Source organism: Hydractinia symbiolongicarpus, chromosome 10, assembly GCF_029227915.1.
Source record: "Hydractinia symbiolongicarpus strain clone_291-10 chromosome 10, HSymV2.1, whole genome shotgun sequence".
Lineage (NCBI taxonomy): Eukaryota > Metazoa > Cnidaria > Hydrozoa > Anthoathecata > Hydractiniidae > Hydractinia > Hydractinia symbiolongicarpus.
In genome coordinates, this window is record NC_079884.1 from 14471890 (window position 1) to 14491340 (window position 19451).

The following is a 19451-nucleotide window of genomic DNA, read 5'->3' on the forward strand; positions in this document are numbered from 1 at the left end:
ACCTAAAGAGCGTGATATAAGAAGTGGAAGCAAGAAGTGGAGATAGAAAGACAATTTTTTTATTAAATATACAAGTCTTCTAATATGCAACATTATTATTCGCCATTATTTTCTTTGCACTCTTCCTTTTCCTCACCGTCACCATCTTCGTCTTCTTCTATTTCTTCATTTTCCAGCTCCACAATTTCTTCGTATGACACTGGAAGCAAATCAATGCCATTGTTATTGTTCAATTCTTCTTGTTCCACAAATGTTTTAATTCGGTCTCTGGCCTGTAGAGCCACTTTATACGTGATACCAACCAAAAACACAGTTAATATAAAAAAACACGCCACCACAAGAAGAGCAATCTTAATATCGCTTAGTTTACTATCTATATTTCCTTTAGTACTAATATTTACCCTGTGCAATTCTTGGTTCGTATTTAGTGAGCAATTTTTTGCAATGGAAAAGTTTTGACAAGCTGGCTTCAAGTGATAAGGCTTATTACAGCGCAAAGTTGTATATATACAAATGGTGTACGTCTTACACGGATCGACGTGTTTTATGACGCACAGCTGTTTGTTATTTTTACAACCAGTGTTGTTAAATCTTGACAAGGTCGATGAAGCGTCTTTATAATATATCTTGGTTAAAGTTCGGAATTTATTAATCATTTTATCGGACCAACTATAGGCGATGGAAATGGTGTTCTCGCTAAATGAATTAATACTTGGTATTGTTTTGAATGAAAACGCTTTGCAATGCCACGGGTGATACGTAATGGTTAAACCCTTTCCTGAAGATATAGAAGTTTTACCGTCGTGTTTGGCTAATAATCGGATATGGTATATTCTCCCTATCAACTTTTGGTCTGCTTGACAAATAATTCTACGTTTTCGTTTGATCTTGCAGTCTATGATGTATCGTGGGGTAGTGCTGTTCTTGCAGAAATAATCCGGCCAACTTGAAGCACAGAGTTGTAAACTATATTTCATATCCAGCACAGCTGGTTGACGAAGTTTAAGTTTTATTCGAAATCCTTTTGGTGTCATTGTCCATTTAAACTTTGGAATCTTAAAATCATAACTCGTGAGTGTATGTGATACTATGCAAGCACAAATCATATAATGTAAAAGTTTCGTCATTCTTGGTTAGACATCCTCATTTTAACATTTCCCTCTTCTGTCTGAAAATCAATATTATTTTTTAAGTGTCAGCACTGCTATTCATGAAAACCACGCATGAATTAATGTTATTTTATTCAAATTGGACCTGGTTTTAACTAATGACAAGCATGCATTTGTGCCAGGTTGAGTCTGACATGTTTTTATAAGAACTATTTTATAAGAACACAAGTCTCGGATTTTGCTAAAAAAGAGGAGTAAGAACAGTCTGAGACTGAAATGATTGTTTTTATAATTAAAACAACCCAATTCTGACTTTGGCAATATAATAAAAATAACTGAATTTTCGTTTTTGAGAGAAAACTACTAGATAAAAACAAAAAGTAGCTAAAGAAGGATAAAAAAAAATAAGAACAGCTAGGTCAGATTTTACTGGTTCTTCACAAAAAACAAGGAAAGTGTTTTTAAAAGACTTAACAAAAGAAATCTATAGTCACAGCTAAATACAACACAAATAAGCAATACTTATGAGATTCTCTTGCAACATAGTTATACATCCATGCTTACAATAAAGCATTATTTAGCTGTCCTAGCCCTGAAGCTTTAACATTTTGTTTTGATAACATAGCAAGCTGGTAAAAACCATGATATCTGTTTAGAGACATTTAAATGAGATTAATCAACTAATTAAATTCTGTGAAATTAATTGCTTTGAAGTAGGTATCAAGAAAATAACACGCTATTAGATTGCTAATGACACGAATCATGTGATAACAGAGCAGCGCAGTCTATGCTAAATCAAAAGGATCATTATAAATAATGCTACACCAACAGAAGCTTCTTATTCACCCACTACGCAGGAGATCCCTATACTCTCTAATACTCTCTATATCAACCTTGATCCCTTGGGATGCGCTGTACCTTTGATACTTTTTTTACAGTTACATGCGAATTTGAAAACACGCTAGAGCTAGGTTGCTTTTTCTGTTAAGCGAAGGTTAAAAATTTTAGGTTGGTATAAATATGATAAACAATTTCCGACATCTTTTAATTTGGTACCTCGTTAATTAGAGTGAGGTTTTTTAGGTAGTGATCCTCGAATTATAATAGCATTGTTTTTGTACTGAAAATTTAATGTCAAGGATTGTTATGTATTTTAAGCGTACTTTTAGATAACGGCCATAATATGCATCCCTAAATGTTACTCTCAATGTGTATTTGCAGTGGAAATACACGGAAATGTCCGTCCGAAAATAAATTGTTAGTTATTAGTGTATCTTCATTTTTTATTAGCTATTATTGGAAATCAGTGCCTTTGTTATTAACCGCATACAATTTTAAATTATCAAAAGTGAAAGTTGAAAAACTTACACAGTCATTCCCCTCCCCACACAGCTTATTGCTGTACACCACGAAAGTAGATTTGTCTCAAAGAAAACTGTAAACGAGAATGATAAACAGTAAACTCACTGCTTCGCCGAGTTACGTCATGCGTAATTAAAGCCGCTATGGTAGCGCCTGTTGCCACCGCACAACTTTTTTGTTGGTCAGCAACATTTTGTATTTTTTTTAAATATTCTAAATGCGATAATAAACTTGTTTTTGGTTTAGTTCGCCTTATTTTTCTATTGCTTTTTTGTTCTGTCCCTCGGGAATTTAGGGTTTCTCTATTTTTGCACTCTTGTTTGTCCATTTTATGTAACATTTAATCTCCTTGTTATTAAGTCTGAAGAGACAAAATATATCAAGATGAATCTGCAAACCATCAAGCCTGTCTTTACCCCGCGGTCACAAACATATTAAAAATAGCAATACCGTAAATGATCGATTAAACCCCCGGGGGCTTTTTTGTTTTGGGGGAGGGGGCATATTCGGGAGGAAAGGGTTAAATGGGAGGGGTTTATAAAATTATGCAAAAATCTAGTGTGCTAAAAAATAAAAACAACGATTTTAATAAACACAACATATCTTTCTAAAAGTATAATAAAAACAAACACTAATCGATCTCAATATCACTATCGCCTTCTTCGTCCTCGTCTACGATCGTCTCTAAGTGAGCCGCATCAATCATTTCCTTGGCATCTGGGATAAATGGGTTGTCTTCCGTCTCATTACCAGTTGTATTTGGTCATTGAACATTGCAAGACCAGCCTGACGGGGCTGATGCTCTTTGAAACAATGGATCTCTTTACCCTCGCTCCCATCAGTAGCCAGTGTTAAGGCACACGATTTGAACGATTTACGTATTAATTCGGCTGGCAGCTCCATCCAGGAATCAAGAATCTAGTTTACAATTGTGCTGCAAGGCGGAGGTTTCAAATTCCCGCCATCGATTACTTGATGTATTCCAACGGTTTCAAGCCATTCATCGTATTTCTCTATGCAATATGCTTTAAACAGGTTGTTCCAACTAACATCCGGCGCCTGAATATGTTTAGTGCAACCTAGGGACCAAAACAGTGTCAATCTTTTTAGCTTTAAGGGATGCTCCGACAGCTGGCATTGAATGACACACTCATGTATCTCAAGCTAACAATTACGTTTAAAGTTAAACTGTCCGAGAACAATATTTGTCCAACTAACTGTTAGATCGGTATTCATCCATCCGTTTGTCGATGAAGCTATTATGCACCTATTTCAATACTCTTTCTTCATTTTTTCAACATCACGTTTTCCTCCCTTGAATACAATGAAGAGCTTCAATTTCTTTCCATCGCCTTTCGCAGCCAGTCCAACGGTTACACGACATTTTTCGTGTCCGGTTGTCTTCATACTAACAGTTTTTTTCCCAACAACATCTACTGTTGTGTTTGACAACATATCCGCCCAAATAGGTGTCTCATCAAATGCTATAATATCGGCTGGTTAGTATGAAAATTTCAATCGTAATCTTCTAACACGTAATATGTCCGAGACGATTTTAGCTATTAAAAGATCGGGATTTTTGTGTGCTATGGAGGGTTTTCTTCTCAACGATAAGTTACTTCGTTTCATAAATTTAAAAAGGCAACCATTCGTTGCTTCAAATTTTTTGTCATAGCTATCTGGCTTAATCGATCATTTACGGTATACCTTTCCCGAATTTATATTCTGTATAATGTGGCGTGCGTGAAAACGAGGCACATCTTTGAAGTCTCTTAATGCGTAAAAGCCAAAATGTGACCTCTTGGGCAAGCTCTTGGAGATTAAAACCTTGGGTTCTGTTTCGCTCTTTGATATCGAAGACAACGCGAAGAAAAAGTGGCCAATATCAGCGTTTTGACTTATTATCTAAGGGCTGCGATTCTCTACGGACTTTTTCCTAAATCAATCTAGTTTCTAGGACCTTATTTCACTTTTGATATTAAAATGGGAGCGTAAAAAAACGAAAGTGGTCTTGGGAACGATTTCGTCTGGTGACGATGTTAAGTCATAGTCCTCATTGGATTGCCCGTATCAGTATAAGAACTTTGATTGGTCATGTGCTGATTGAAGAGAGGTGACGAGAGAGTTGAGACGCTATAACCACTTCGAAAAAGTTCAAACATCTGATGCAGATGGGAAATGTGATTTAGAGCTATCAAGTTGCTAACGAATAACATGGCTGGAGGTATTCTTCTTTTAAACAAGAAGACCATCAATTTACTAAAAGTCAACCATCTACCTGGTGAAAAAAACGAAGGGTGAAGTTTTATATTGCAAGATCGTTGAAAAACCGTCAAATTGATTGTAAGGAAGCGGAAAGTCGGAAAGAAGCTGACAAAGGAAAGAAAAGCGGAAAACAAGAAACAAAGTTCTTAAAGAAATATGAGAGACGAGAGCTCTGGGATCAAAACGGGAAATTAGAAAAGAGACAAGCACGTCATCAACAATGAAGTGTATTTACCGCTAACAACGGTAATAAGGACGATACAACAATCAACAACATAATTATCTATGAGGTCATTGACGAAACGTACTTATTAGAAGAGTAGGCACAAGTAATAAAATGATGATCCGGATCCTCTGGTATTGCTTCAGACAAATGGAAGAAACCTTTAACTTAGAAGATATTTAAGGAATGTGACTTGGATCTACCAAGAGCTATTTCTAACGTTATAAATAAATTATACATAAAAGATAATATTGATCAGTCTTGGCAGGCTCGTGCATTTAGATAAAAAAACCTGGCGTGTGGTCAACTGGCGTTGCAGCAAAGGACATCAGCAGATAGGTACTTCTGCATAACCTCAAGATTGTTTTTCCGGTGCTTGCATGTTATGTCATCAACTGTCACCGGGTTCTGCCGAGACTTTTCATCTTAGGGGGTAAAAAGATGAAATCAAAAGGTACATCGACAGGTTATCCGTTATGTATACGCAATTCGTCTGAAGCTCCTATTGAATTTAATGACTAACGAGATATTTAAAACTGCTTTAATACTTTTGCCAGAGTGTAGTTGCAAGTGTGACAAGTTTAGTGGGACGAATTAATGGAAATTTAGCCAATATTTGGCTACAGGTCGCAACCTAGCAAATCTTGGCAACGAGAAACTAGCAATTGAAGCTTCAATCGGAGGCGATTGTTTCATGAAAGACTATTATTGTGAAAGAATGGCGATTAAATGTGTGAAGGATATATCCATAGTTGCAGATATTGTGCTTTCATATGCGCAAGCGCAAGCCTGTTATACAAGTGGAAATTCAAATAAATTCCCATACCTCTTCAGAACCTGGTATTGAGAAGTATTTGTATCCAGTTAAAGAAACCACACGACATTGTTTGCTACATGCGATTACTGGTGGCAACGATGACGAACAGAATCCGCCACAAGAGCTACAAACACTGAAGTGCTCACAAATACTTTGAAGAACAAAACAGTGAAAAATGAGCGAACGTAACATAATATGAAATTGAATGATATATGGTAACGCATGACTTCTGAATCCGAACAATTAAATGGAGCAAATATATACAATAGTGCTTTAAATTGGCCTACTAGTCATCCAATAAAGGAGATGAACTGCGATTTTAACAAGAACAGCTTTTGGACGCTTTGTGTATATAGCTGCCATTAGAATGCGTATGTTGCAACTAATTAGACCTATAGCATGAGCTATCGTGCAAGAAAAGTGGCCATGTTTCTTTTCGACGTAATGAGATTAGAGCCATCACACAAGAACTGTTAAAGAAGTTTATCGAGACGTGAGAAAACAGCCATTGTTAATGCGTCTAAGTGGTGAAAGCATTCGATCAAACAGCAATTCTTTATTAGAATCACACGATAGCACAGGTATGACACAAGATATTCGATAAACAATTTTATCATTCCAAAGACCTTTCTAGTGACCGCTCGATACTCAATATCTTGTCGTGGGCCATTATTATGGAACACAATTTTAGATGCTGCTGGTCCACGAGGATATGCGGGTATTTGTAGGTTACTGTAAAGGAAAAAAAACTCTGCGCAACACTACTTTGCCTGGCTCGTGAACCTTACAGCAGAGATGGAGCTTACCAATGTAGCGAACACTACATTGGTAAGCTTCTTGATTGTCTTTTTTTAACACTCAAATTTTTTCTTCTTCTTATTATTATTATGTAAACTTTTAAATATTAATGTTATGTTACCCTTCCACGTTAACGTCTTCCCGTTGTCGTGTCTTATACGAAAAAAATATTAAAAACTGCCCTGGGAACAAGGTTGGCGCGCGCCGCAGTGAGACACCAAAGCAATAAGGGCTTATCGGCAGCCATATTTGTTTATCAGTCTCCATTCAATGAAAAAGATTCCTGAAGCTAAAGCAGGTACATTACGTAAAACTGGAAATATTTTTAATCTTTCACAAACTTTATAAGGTAACCCTAGCTAGCTAATTACATTTAATAAATAATTTGTTAGTAATTTGACTTTATTAGTTAATACGATTAAGAATATTACCCCTGAAATTGTTTTAAAACGGAAAAGTATCCATCGCCGCCGCAGGTTGCTCACACTCTCACTAACTGGCTAGTTAGTTGGCTAGTTATATCTCCAACACGTCCTACTATCTTATATTTTGCAACAAATGTAACCTGTTTTACACTAAAGGAAGAGTTCTTTTTCGTTTTGTGCCAAGATTGTTCAGTTTATAGCAAAACCAAGTCCAAGATGATTAAGACTAGCTATTAGCTAATAGCTAGCTAGCTATATATAATAGTGTTTGCTTAATTCTCAAAGTGATCTCTTTCATTCAAAGAAGATAGCCAAATAGCCTTAATACATTGTTTTGCATTGTCAATCACACATGCGAAAGGGAATTGGATATTTTTACCATAGTATGTTAAAATTAGTTTATTCTATTGTGAAGATATTAATAGAAAAATGTGTGCAATATAGCAATGTATACTGTCCAAACCCAGACCGCCTGCTCTGTTTGCTGAGTGCAGGGTGCAACTGTCTCTTCTTTCAAATTCCCGGCCTTCTTGAATAAAGCTTTTATATACACATGGTTTTGTGCATGCTAGCGTATAATCCGCCAACTCCGTGAAAAAAAAACACATTTAACGTCCTTATATCCATATCGTAAACATATCGGTTATTTGAAACTTTTATTATCGTAGCGCTATCTGTTGCGGACCGTTCGGGGGTATGACAAGAAAAAAATACATTTAATTGTGGACAAATAAGCCGGATCCGACATGTACTATCATCCGATAATGCCGTGATGGATCCTTCAACTTCGTGAAATTTGAAAAACACGTTTGTTTTCTGATTACTAGCAAAAATATTTAAAAAATTATAATATTCATTTGAAAACATTCTCGAATCATTGGACCCTCAGTAAAGGTATATATAACATGACCATAATTATAATCAATTAACTGAGATAACAATATATATCAAAAATGACCACCGTCGCGCTTAACTTAAAAATCACAAAAAGGTGTAGCTGGCTGAACTTACCGCCCAATTTTTATCATGCGCAAGTTCCGACACCCCTAAAATGATTAAGTGGTAGTATCAAACCCCCTGAATCGAATTCATTCATTAAAAATGGTAGACAGAGCTGTGGTAAGTTGTTGTAGGCTTTGAAAGCAGTTTCACGGAGTTATCAGATTCACGGAGTTGGCGGATCATACGCTACACAAGTTAATGCTTACATTTCTGCATAAAAATTTTTGTGCATATTGCTGGCAAAGAAATTGCTGTTTATTAAGGTAAAAAGAGACATTTTTCGAAATATAACACAAATTTTGACAATAATCAAAAAATAATTTTTGTCTTTAGTTCCCCTTTGATAAGCCAGATTTCATGCATAACGAAAGTTATCTGCAATTGAGATGTAAAAACCCCCTATTAAGGTAACAAAGGGTTACTTTTTTGCTCAGGGTAGGTTATTTTCATCAAGCCTAGGAACAATTTCTTTCAAGGAAGCTTTATTTTCGTCACATTTTTCTTATAGGCTCCAAAGTTTATATATACTTTTTCATGTATAAAGGGAAGGTTATTTTAAATGAATATTAGGCTTGTCAGCCAAAAATTTTAAAAGGAAAAATTCCTGGAAATCCAAAACTATTCTGAATTTACAACATCCATACTGCATTTTAAAAACATCATTTTGGTTTGGCAATGCATCTTATAAATCAAACATACAGCTAGTTATGCAATAAACTAGACAATAAAATGGTGATTCAGGCTGAAAATTATCTTAAGGTAAAAATGTGTCATTATTATATGTTACTTTATTACTTACTTTCAATATACATGGGAGATAAGAATATTTACTAATGTCACCAAGTAAAAGTCAGAAATGTTAGGTTGAATTAGCCAATCAGATTTTTTCCCTTTTTTAAATATTTGCAAGGATTGAATCTTAGATCTGTTTTAAGAAATTAACATCAATGTTTACAGTCTGTGTTATGTATGTATTAAATTTACATTTGTTATTGTAACCCAAAGTTTTAAGGAACATCCATACTGGTCCAATAAAGGGAAAAATTAAGGAATGTCAGGAATTTCAGTCAACAAATATCAGCCATAACTCTGTTACTTTACCATGCTACACACAGTTAAGCATATTTCAGTCTTGTTATATCCTTCTGACATACCACTATACTATCTAAACTCGATGTTGGGCAATAATACAATCAGTTTTCTGGCTATTCTTTATAAGGTAAAATAATCCTGCCATTTAATCTTTATATAACGCATAAGGCAAGGTTCAAGTTTTTAATTTTTTGCTAATAAACATTCATACTCTAAGCCTGATTGTGTTTTACGTTTAGTCATAACTTGGCCTCATTTAAAATATCCACTTGCTTACAAAGAAACTAGTGTTTTAGCTTAAAAAATAAACTAAAATAAGTGTAGACAACATATATATAGTGGTATTAATTAAGGAAAACCAGGATTTGTCAAATTTTCAGACTCTTGGGACTTAATAGTTCAAATTAGAGTGGACTTCCTGGATACTCTCCATTTGGTTGCTGTAAAACTTTTTAGTATTTAGCTTGCTGTTTTTTTAATTTTAGTAAAAACATTTTAAAGGACTAAATAACGTATAAATTTTAAAACTTGGTTCAAAAAATAAATTATAGATGTATAATTTACTATAGATTTTTTGCACGTTTTCTTAAATTTAAAAAGGTTTAGGGAACATCTGATGTTACAGTTTTTATCAAGGTGCCAAACCATTATTTTAGATCATAAACAAAACTTCTGCATAGTTTATATTCAGACTTACATTTACCAAACAACATAATTATCATATCAGACTTTTTTCAACTGTGATATTTTAAGGTAGAATATTTAGGATTTCATGGTGGTATTTTATGTGTGTATGTAAATGGAATGGCTATATAGAAAGTATTCTTTTGTTGTTATGCTAAAAGTTGTTTATGAAATCTCAACTAAAAAAAGCCATTTAGCCCCTCTCAAATATAAAATGCCATAATGTATCATCTTGTTTACGTTCTGTGCTAGTTGCAGCTTGAAAAAGAGAAGAAGAATTAACACCGTTTATATATTATTAAAATATGCTTGTGAGATGCCATTCATTGGAGGTGGCCATAGTTTGTCTGTTTTCATGTTGTTTTTCACTAAGCAAGAAAGATTAAAGATAAGTTTTTGTAAAAAAAAAAAAATCATTTTTATTTTTCATTAAAGACTTTCTTTCTCATCATTTTTTTATTATCTGAAATTAATCTTTCACAAATAAAACATGTGAAATACAGTAGCGTGGTTTATATATATTTTATTTTGTGAAAAGTCATTTTCTGTGAGATAAAAAACAAAAATTTGTTGCGTATGCTAACTTTCATTTCTTAAATGTTTGGAAGACATGCTGAATTTGCAATATAATTAATAATACGTAATAAATTAGTGACTCAACTGTATTTTCCTTTTACTTTTTTGCAGCTTTAGTTGTTTTGTCCTACCTTTGCCTTTGTCTACCTTTGCATTTGTTTACCTTTGCATTCTCCAATTATGATTTTACATCTTTTTTTATTGTTGTTCTTGATGCTATTTTGAGGTGTTGTTCTTGATGCTATTTTGAGGTGTTGGTTGAAGTGTGTAGGTTATAGCACATTCCTTGCATTTCTGCCAAGAAAGAGGCCTAATCAGTGTCCAGCGTTTTTATTTTTGCCTGACCAAATAACTTCACAGTTGTTAATTTTTCCTTTTCCTTTCCAATGCATTTCAACAAGACCTAGAATATCACAATTATAGGGTTTGGTTTCTCTATGCAAAAATTTTAATTTTCCATTGCCTCACAAAGAATTTATGTTCTATGTTCTGATTTGTATTGTTCGTTTGGCAACCTTATTTTTTCTTGTTTTTGGTACAGACAGGGAAAATGCTTTTTAACCTGCAGGAAATCATATTTTTCTTCTTTTTTCAATTGAGTTCATAATTGTTGATGTCTGTAAAAATGTGGTTTGTTGTGCAATATAACTAACCTGATTAGTTTTGGTTTTAATATTATATGAAAAGATCAGGCTTTGTTTTAAGGCATCAACTGCACTATGATTTATACATGATTAAGTCGTCATCATATTTGTTATTGTAAGCTCACTACACACACAGTATTTTGTTTCCTGTTTCTTTATCTTATTATTTAAAAAATATTATTACTTCATCTAAATCTGTCTGTATTGCTTTTCTAATTGCAGTTAAAAACATGCTGTGAAATTAAATAACTTGGTATAAGAAGAAATCTTTATTTGGTTTTGATTTCCCTACTTATCTATTATTTTTGCAGGCACGCATTTTGTAACCTGTGTTTTTAGTAGTAAATAAAACAACAACAGCATATTCTCTAGAAAAACAAATATGATATGAAAGGATGGACGTGACAAATATTACGATCCAGGAAGAAGATGTCATCAAGGTTTTGTTGGACTATTTGTCTTCGAGAAATTACTACGTTACCATGAGGACGCTTGAAAAAGAAAGTTGTGTTGTTAATTGTGACTGGTCTGATGAAGTTCTTTTTCTACGTGAACTTGTTTTGGATGGTGATTTTAATGAAGTGTTAGAGTTTGGAAATTCATTTTCCTCAAAACCAAACTTTAACCACCAATTTTTTAGCTATATTGTTTTAAGGCAAAGGTTTATAGAATTGATATACATGAAGTCACATATTCTTGGAAAAGAGAGTAGTGCTTCTGTAGAGGACGTTATGAAGACATTATCTCAACTTGAATTATATTGTCCTAATAAGGAGGAATATAGCAACTTGTGCTGGCTACTAACAGTGCCAGATTTAACCACCCAGGAGGAGTTCAGAAATTGGACGCTTGATATATCTAGGTTGAAATGTTTTGAGGACTTGTTGGACTGTTTAAGTGTTATAATGCCTTCTGTTCGCAAAAAGATTCCTTCAAAAAAAGTAGCCGAAACTGACAGACTGTTACAACTCATTGTAAAAGGATTGTTTTATGAATCTTGTACAGATTATTGTCAGTCGATAGCAGCTGGCCGAATGGAAAGTTTAAAATTGCACACAAACGTTCTTAAAGGGATGTCAAGGGATTATCCATCAAATTTGTTTTCCTGGGTACAGTCCCTGCCTTATGAAGCTTTCAGAAACCCTTTTGAACAATTTGATGTCGATATACATTATTCAGGAATTACAAGAAACCCATCTGTTTTGAAGAATTTTATATTTCGAGATACAAAGTATTTAACAAAAAAGAAAAACAATTTAAATCTAAATAAAAGTATAAGCATGGACAAAAATCAAACACTAGTTCAAAAAAAATCTGATTTGATTAAAACAGAACAAAAAAGCAGTTCAAATAATGATGTGGAAATGATTATTCCAGATACACCAGTTATTCAAAGCACAGTCTTACTGCCAGAAAGGACTGAAAAGGAGTGGAGTGCAGATACATTAGAAACTAAGGATACCATTGACGACAATCACCCTGTAGCTTTTGAAATTGTTGATGAAAAAACATTGAATGAAAAGGAAGAAGAACTGAAAAGGAGAGAGAAAGTCATGGAAAAGCTTCAAAGCTTAGAAGAGAAAAGGATGATACGTCAAAAAGAACTTTTGGAAGGCATGACAAGTGACAAAAGTAAGTTTTTACCCTCAATACATTGCGTTTTTTAGCTTTTTGCATCAAGAGTGGGTCGAGAGTAATAATGGTACATTTTTTTATTTAACCTGCTTGAAAATTTTTTTCAGAAGTCATGAGATAAGAGAAATGTGGCATAGCATGATTTATCCCCTTTTGTGAATATTTTGGTGCCTTTTATTTTTAATTGCAATAAAACAATAAATTTGTAAAACCTTTTCTTCAGAAAATCATTCAATGCATGACATATCTCATTCGAATCAATCGAACAATGGCGGTATTGTGGAAGGGTTGACTCCTGATGCACACCAAAAAAGTTTTTCAATGGAGTTCAGTTTAACATCAACACCAATGACAACAGACGCTGCAACAAGTAATCCGAATGTGAACACGTCCTCTACCGAACGGAAACGTTTCTTCAATGCGAATCATATTAATAAGCTTCCTAACACAAGGTATGGTTTGTGTAAGCTTTCTTAATTTTGCCACTTTACACCTACGCATATAACTAGGATCTCCCCAAGCTGCCATCTTAGCTGGATGATGATTACAGGGGTTTCTTGTGTTCTATGTCAAAGTAAAACCTAACCAAATCGTTAAATACAAAATATCTTCTGGAGGAAAAGAAGTTTTAAGCTCTATATATGTAACTTCAAAATCATGTCTTTACAATGGAGCTTTCTTTGCATGTAGTTGATAAAAATCTTGAATTAAAGTTAAATGAAAATAAATAGTTAAAAATCTTTTAATTTCTGTGGAGCTAAATGTTATCAGGTTTTTATGATTACTCCAGATACGTATGACATATACATCTGAAAAAGTGGAGCATAAAAAACAGTATTTTGTTAAAAAATTTTGTCCGGGTTAAGCTATGTATACATACATGAATAAAATGATGTTTTGTGATAATTTTCTCTACATGTTAAGTTGGCAGGCTTAAATCTGGTAAATGTAAAAACTTCGTCAAAACCTCTCATATTTAATATACTATAATATTGTATATACCTGACTGATTGCTCATTTGAGGAAAGGTGCTTATTCATTTGACAGTGAAATACAAACAAAAAAGAAAAATATAAACAACTAGTTGGTGGCCTGTGGAAAATAAATCACGGATTCGCCTGTCTTTTTATACCACATTGCTTGCCTATCGCTATTTGCGGTACCATTTTGCGTGACACAGACAAACGTATACGTATATATAATATAGATTTAATTTGGAACTTTGAAAGTTTGTTGTAAGCCACCATCATAATTCGGTGAGGGTATTCCTTAAAAACTCAACCCAAGGACCCCTAAATGGGTTTTTAAGGAACAGTGGCAACATTGTTTTCTTTCCCTTTTATTTATTAATACTCTGTTTGTTATTTGTTGTTTAGTACTCCCTATAAAACAGACCTCGTACCTCCTGTTGTCAATTCTTCGAAACATTCGAGTCATAAACACGAACAAGAACAGCATAGAAACGTGACGAAAATTCTTCAAAATGATATACATAAAGAAGTGGAACGTGAAGAAATGAAAGAAGAAGAGAAAAACGAAAATAATGAAAATAATGAAATTGTAAGTTGTATTTGTAATTTTCTCTTATAGAAGTAGAGCTACTTTTTGCATCGCTAATACCATGGAGGTACATTGCCTGGCACCAAGCGGGATTCGATCAACAGTCCCTAGAACTGTATATATGATATTAGTGATCACAATAGCCCGTCATGATCGGAGGTCTGGTCAAGGTTGAACACTTCTCAGTAGAGAATGGACACACGGATGTGTCATAATAAACTATTACCTATGCATGCAATTTCCCCTTGCGTTGCTTTTAGCAACATGAATGGTTGTTAGGAGATATTATTTTTGGAGAGCATACTATTGGTTTGGAAACGCTGTGTTATATTCTTACCAAAGCAAGGGTATTTCATTTTTGTGAAATTAGAAACAATTGTCGATCAAGGGAAATTGCGAAAAACGGGACATTTAAGGTATAGTTAAAGGGCTTTATCATTAAGCATGGAATGTCTAATTGGCAAAACTTCTTAGCCACGTGAAGCTTATTTTATGCAAGACCTAAGAGGTTTAATATGTCTCATCTCCTCGGATTCTATCAACAACCGTCATTGTTGTCTTTATTTCTACGGAGTAGCATAGTCATCTGGTGAGTAAAGTACGTTTTAAAGCATCTGGTAGAAATTGTAAAATTTTGTTACAAGCAGAAGAATCGTGAGAGCATACAAAATGGAAACGTGTTTCAGTACCATTTCTATTAATTCAATCACATTATAGTTAATTGGTTTTTCGGCTCATTATCTGCAAAGTGCTTTCGGAAAACAAGTGGTTTCTTTCTTGTTTCTCTTTGTAATTATGTTTGGTTGATGCAGCATATGTTATTGTTTTCACTTCTGCTTTCGGTAATTTTTGTTTTAAGACGTGTGTTTATAACGCACAAGAGACAAACACAAATATGGTTGTTTAATTGTTCACTAAAAGGTTCTCAGAGAAAGGAATGGCCACGTTCTTTTTGCATGTTTTCACCTTATGTGTGCATTAGAATTTAGTAATCGACGCATCTTTCTATGGGTTTATATTATTTCAATATAAAGAAGCAATCCACTATACAAAAAAAACCCCGCCATTATTCCCCCCATCCATTCTTCGTTAATTAACTGCATAAAAAGGTTTGTCAAATGCAGTTATTAGCTTACTGAAGCATATAATCAAACTATTCACGCATGAACGACATCGAATGCAATGACCTGCGCAAACAGTGTCACGCTTCGTTGCGCATTTCGTTTGTGCTCTCCTACGGCAAATGTTGCTAACACAAACTATAAACATCGTTTTTTAACACTGGTTGCAACCAAAATCATGTTAGAACTGTGATTGTCTTCCAGCTGTCACACGATTATTATTTCTTGCTTCTTCGTCGTCGCTGTCTGCAAGCTTGGCGGTTGTAGTGTGTTTTTTGCTCCTTCCGTAAGTGTGTGTTGACTAAGCGATTGTGGTGTATTATTTAATTTGTGGTGCTGTTGGATTTTTTAAAAACAATGGCTAACAAAGTGAACTTCGTGAAGGTATTAATTTTGTTTTGATTTCTATCCGTGCATTACTTTTGCTTCATTGTTCTCTTATTGCGTACTGGCCTTCTTCTATCGCTCGTTGCAACAGAATATTTTGTTGCAAAATATTCTGTTGCAAGATGATTTTTAGCTGCATATGCTTGCGCATTAAATGTATGCAGAACTTCTTCTGCATGCTTGTAATGGCTGCTGCAGCTTGCGTTTTAAAAGGATGCATGCTCATTCTGATTGCGTTTTTTTTGCATCGTTTTATATTACCTTTAGGCGTCGACATGATATACCCTTTTACACAGTAAGTTATGAACCCGTCTTGTTATTGCTTTTTAGGGCAAAGAAAACACACAAGTGCAAGACAATCTAGTGCTAGGTCCTGTCATCAATGGCGTGCGACGACCAATCGCAGCCACATTGCTTGATTCGTCGGCCTCTCAAAAACGCAGAGCCGCCGGTAAATTTTACTATATTTTTCTTTTTATTGAAGGTGTTTTTATTGATGGAGTTTATAAGGGCTTGTTTACACCAGGGCACACATTCATTTGTTTGTTTTGGTGCGATTTACCCGGTTTTTGCAGATTTCGGTAGCGTTTTGTATTAGAAATCAGAGCAACGGTAGGAATGCTGTGTATGTTTTCGTTTCTCTGTTTTCACTCTACAACTCACAGTCGGTATAATTCGGCATTATTTTTGTTATAGAACAACCGCCAGAGCCTGTAAATGTTATGCCCGAACTGAAAGGTGCAGGACCTAAAATCAAAACGAGGGATGGAAGTAAAGTGCATTTGAAGGAGTTAATAAAAAGCAAAGGTAATCTACTATTAGTTGCTGTTGTTGATATTGTTTGTAGTACACGTAAACTTGATTAAGGTTTTTTCGTCACATTTGCTACAAAATCTATTATCAAACTACGACCGTAATTCAACGGCATAGAAAGTATTTGCAACATTCGTCTGGACTAATTATTTTCTCCTGCATCTCGCTCTTTATAGAAACATTCAACAATTGTTGTTTTTTATGCGGGTGTTATTTTTAATCCTCGTAATTCAATATTACATTTCTTACCCTCAATTCATGGAATTTCCAATTTGTCTAAACACGATTTAAAAATTGGCGAGGTTTCAATAAAAAATGCGTAGTGTTTGTAATTTAGCCTCATAGTTTGCAGCTAATAAAATCTGAAATCCTCTCACACAGCAATATGCATTTTTGCATCTCATTCCTGTAGTCCCAGTATTGTATTGACTACTAATCCGACGCTATTTCTAGAAAAAGACACCAAGCCAACCAACACACAAAAAAATGTTGAAGAACAAAATCATCACGTGTCTGCTCCTCCCATACCAGACATGGATGATGTTATAGTGAAATATACAGCAGTGTCCATGTTGGAAGATGCACAGGCCGTACGCTCTGTTGCGTTTCATCCCAGCGGAGAATTTTATGCGGTCGGTGCGAACTCGAAAATACTGCGAATCTGCAAGGTAGCAGGAATTAGCGAGGCGAAAGCTGGGTACGTAATAATCTTGCGAGAAAAAGCATTTTTATTTAGTCGTCGTACATTACTCGTTAAAAATTTATTCTGTGACCAAAGGAAACGAAGCTTTCGGTTTATGTTTAACAAATTAACTTTTCGGTTTGATGTTGAAGACCATTGTGTTATATTTCTCTGCCTCTCATTACAGCAATGTCACTACGGCTATGCCTGTGGTATTTAAACGACCGAAATATCACCGCGGTTCAATCTACACGATGGCTTGGAGTCCTGATGGTAGGATACTAGCTACTGGTTCCAATGACAAAAGTATAAAAATATTACATTTTGATCGCCAACACTGTGTGCAGACTAACGACGACTTGGAACTGAATATTCATAATGGCACCGTTCGCGAGTTGACGTTTGTACCAAAAAAGGACGGGCTTTTAATTTCCGGCGGTGCAGGTACTTTAACTAATTGCTTTATTTTTTAATTTGTGTATTTTATGTGACAGAACTGTTTTTGTTGAGAGAATATGTTTTATATTTTACAATATTTATTGTTCTTACGGCTAAGCCTTGTATGGCATATAATAGCTGAACAAGAGTATTCAAAAAGGCTTGTTAACAAACATGGGTAGAAATACTACGTGTTTGTACATAAATATAATCTATCTGCCTTTTTTGACAAAACTTATCTCGCTTTTTAACCATTCACTTGCTATTAAACCGGTCGCTTGTTAAAGCCTGTCGCTTGGTATTAAATAATCTATCTTTCTTGTGAGAGTATACGAGCAATGCACTCACATTTCGATACCTTTTTAGGTGATGGCAACGTGAATGTAACGGATATAGCGTCTCAGAAGGTGATCGGCACTTTAAGTGGACACGGCGGCAATGTATTCACCGTCTTCGCTGGCGATGGCGATCTGGTCGCGACAGGTAGCGCTGACAACACACTTCGTTTGTGGGACTTGCGGTCTCAACGATGCGTCGATGTAGTCGTGGTTGGGGAGAGCAGTCCTGCGACAACTGCTTTGAGTGCATCAAATAAATATCTAGCTTCAGGTACATTAGCTTGCAATGTTACGGTTTAGTTATCACTGCATTCCCAGACATACTGCAAAAGGCCGAATTTTAGCTATATGTCCTGGAAAAATAAATGTCCTGAAAATTGCTAAACTATCCTTAAATTTGGCGAAAAAATAGAATCTGTCCCGGAATTGAGTTAAATTGTTACTTAAAAACAAACCTTTTATGGATCGCAAAAACCTAAATTGGTCTAGGTGGTCGACATTGTGGAAGAATAAGTTAAATAGTCTTGTTAAAATAAATTATTTGATATACGTCAATGATTTTGTTTCAGGACAAGAAGATGGTAGTATTTTGTTGTACGACATCGCTGCTGGAAGAACATTACAAAACTTTCGTCTTCATCAAAGTGATTGTCGTAGTGTACGATTTTCTCCTAATATGGACTATTTGTTGACGTCATCGTACGACTCCACAATCGGTTTGATGCACCTCATGAAAAACCTCGATAAAAACGTACCGAAACATTACACGGTGGCGAGACACGATGATAAAGTCATTCAATGCAGATGGCATCCAACGGACAATATTTTCTTGTCGTCATCTGCTGATAGAACTTCGGTTTTGTGGAAAGCTGTTCCGTAATTTACCACGTATCACGTTTTTGTTTGGATTTTAACTCTCCAATAAGTAGATTGCTTTTTCCGTTTTCTTTTCTGGCAAATGTACGCCAAGAGCGAAGGCGAAAAAAAATAGATCAATTTTTATGTTCACTCTGTTGGAACCGTCACCCCTCATCAATTTTCTTTTAATCTTTTAGTACAGATTTTTTCTTATTTTACCCTCAAAACAGATTTTAATATATAGCACTATTTAAATTAACTTATGGATTTTTTTTCAATATTTAATTATAAAACACAAAATGGTTGTAAATATTATATACAAGATAGAAATAATATAATTCATTCGTTAGTGTTCATATCTGAACGAACTTTTTCTCCAAATAAATAAAAGTACCTCGCTTTGAATGCCACCCTTTTTAAAATTATTCGTATATAAATTGTTTGTGGAACAATTATTCAAACCTTTATAAAAACTTTCGGGTAAAAATATCGCTGCAAAAATTCTTTAAATTCTTTATAAAATTTGACGTTTTAGTTTAAAAAGCTTAAAAGTATAGCTCGTCATAAACTTCGTGTTACAGAAATATTTTCAAGAAACACAAATTAAAATAATTAACAGGAT

The 19451-nt window shown here is 34.6% G+C and overlaps 1 protein-coding gene across 1 annotated transcript; it reads left to right on the forward strand.

The window, feature by feature from the left end:
• Nucleotides 1–8317: 8317 nt before the first annotated feature.
• Nucleotides 8318–19171, forward strand: LOC130662273 (WD repeat-containing protein 47-like). Its single transcript, XM_057461095.1, has 9 exons — nucleotides 8318–12629; nucleotides 12856–13084; nucleotides 14009–14192; nucleotides 16031–16151; nucleotides 16397–16507; nucleotides 16967–17210; nucleotides 17383–17639; nucleotides 18000–18242; nucleotides 18541–19171. Exons 1-9 carry the CDS (start codon nucleotides 11393–11395, stop codon nucleotides 18849–18851), a joined length of 2937 nt encoding a protein of 978 aa, XP_057317078.1. The 5' UTR covers nucleotides 8318–11392; the 3' UTR covers nucleotides 18852–19171.
• The last annotated feature ends 280 nt before the right edge of the window (nucleotides 19172–19451 follow it).

Excerpts from the sequence above, each read along its gene's own strand:
- LOC130662273 (XM_057461095.1), top strand. The coding sequence starts at position 11,393 with ATGGACGTGACAAATATTACGATCCAGGAAGAAGATGTCATCAAGGTT. Across the intron at positions 16,152-16,396 it reads TCAAAAACGCAGAGCCGCCG|AACAACCGCCAGAGCCTGTA; the intron begins GTAAATTTTACT and ends TTTTTGTTATAG. Across the intron at positions 18,243-18,540 it reads AAATAAATATCTAGCTTCAG|GACAAGAAGATGGTAGTATT; the intron begins GTACATTAGCTT and ends ATTTTGTTTCAG.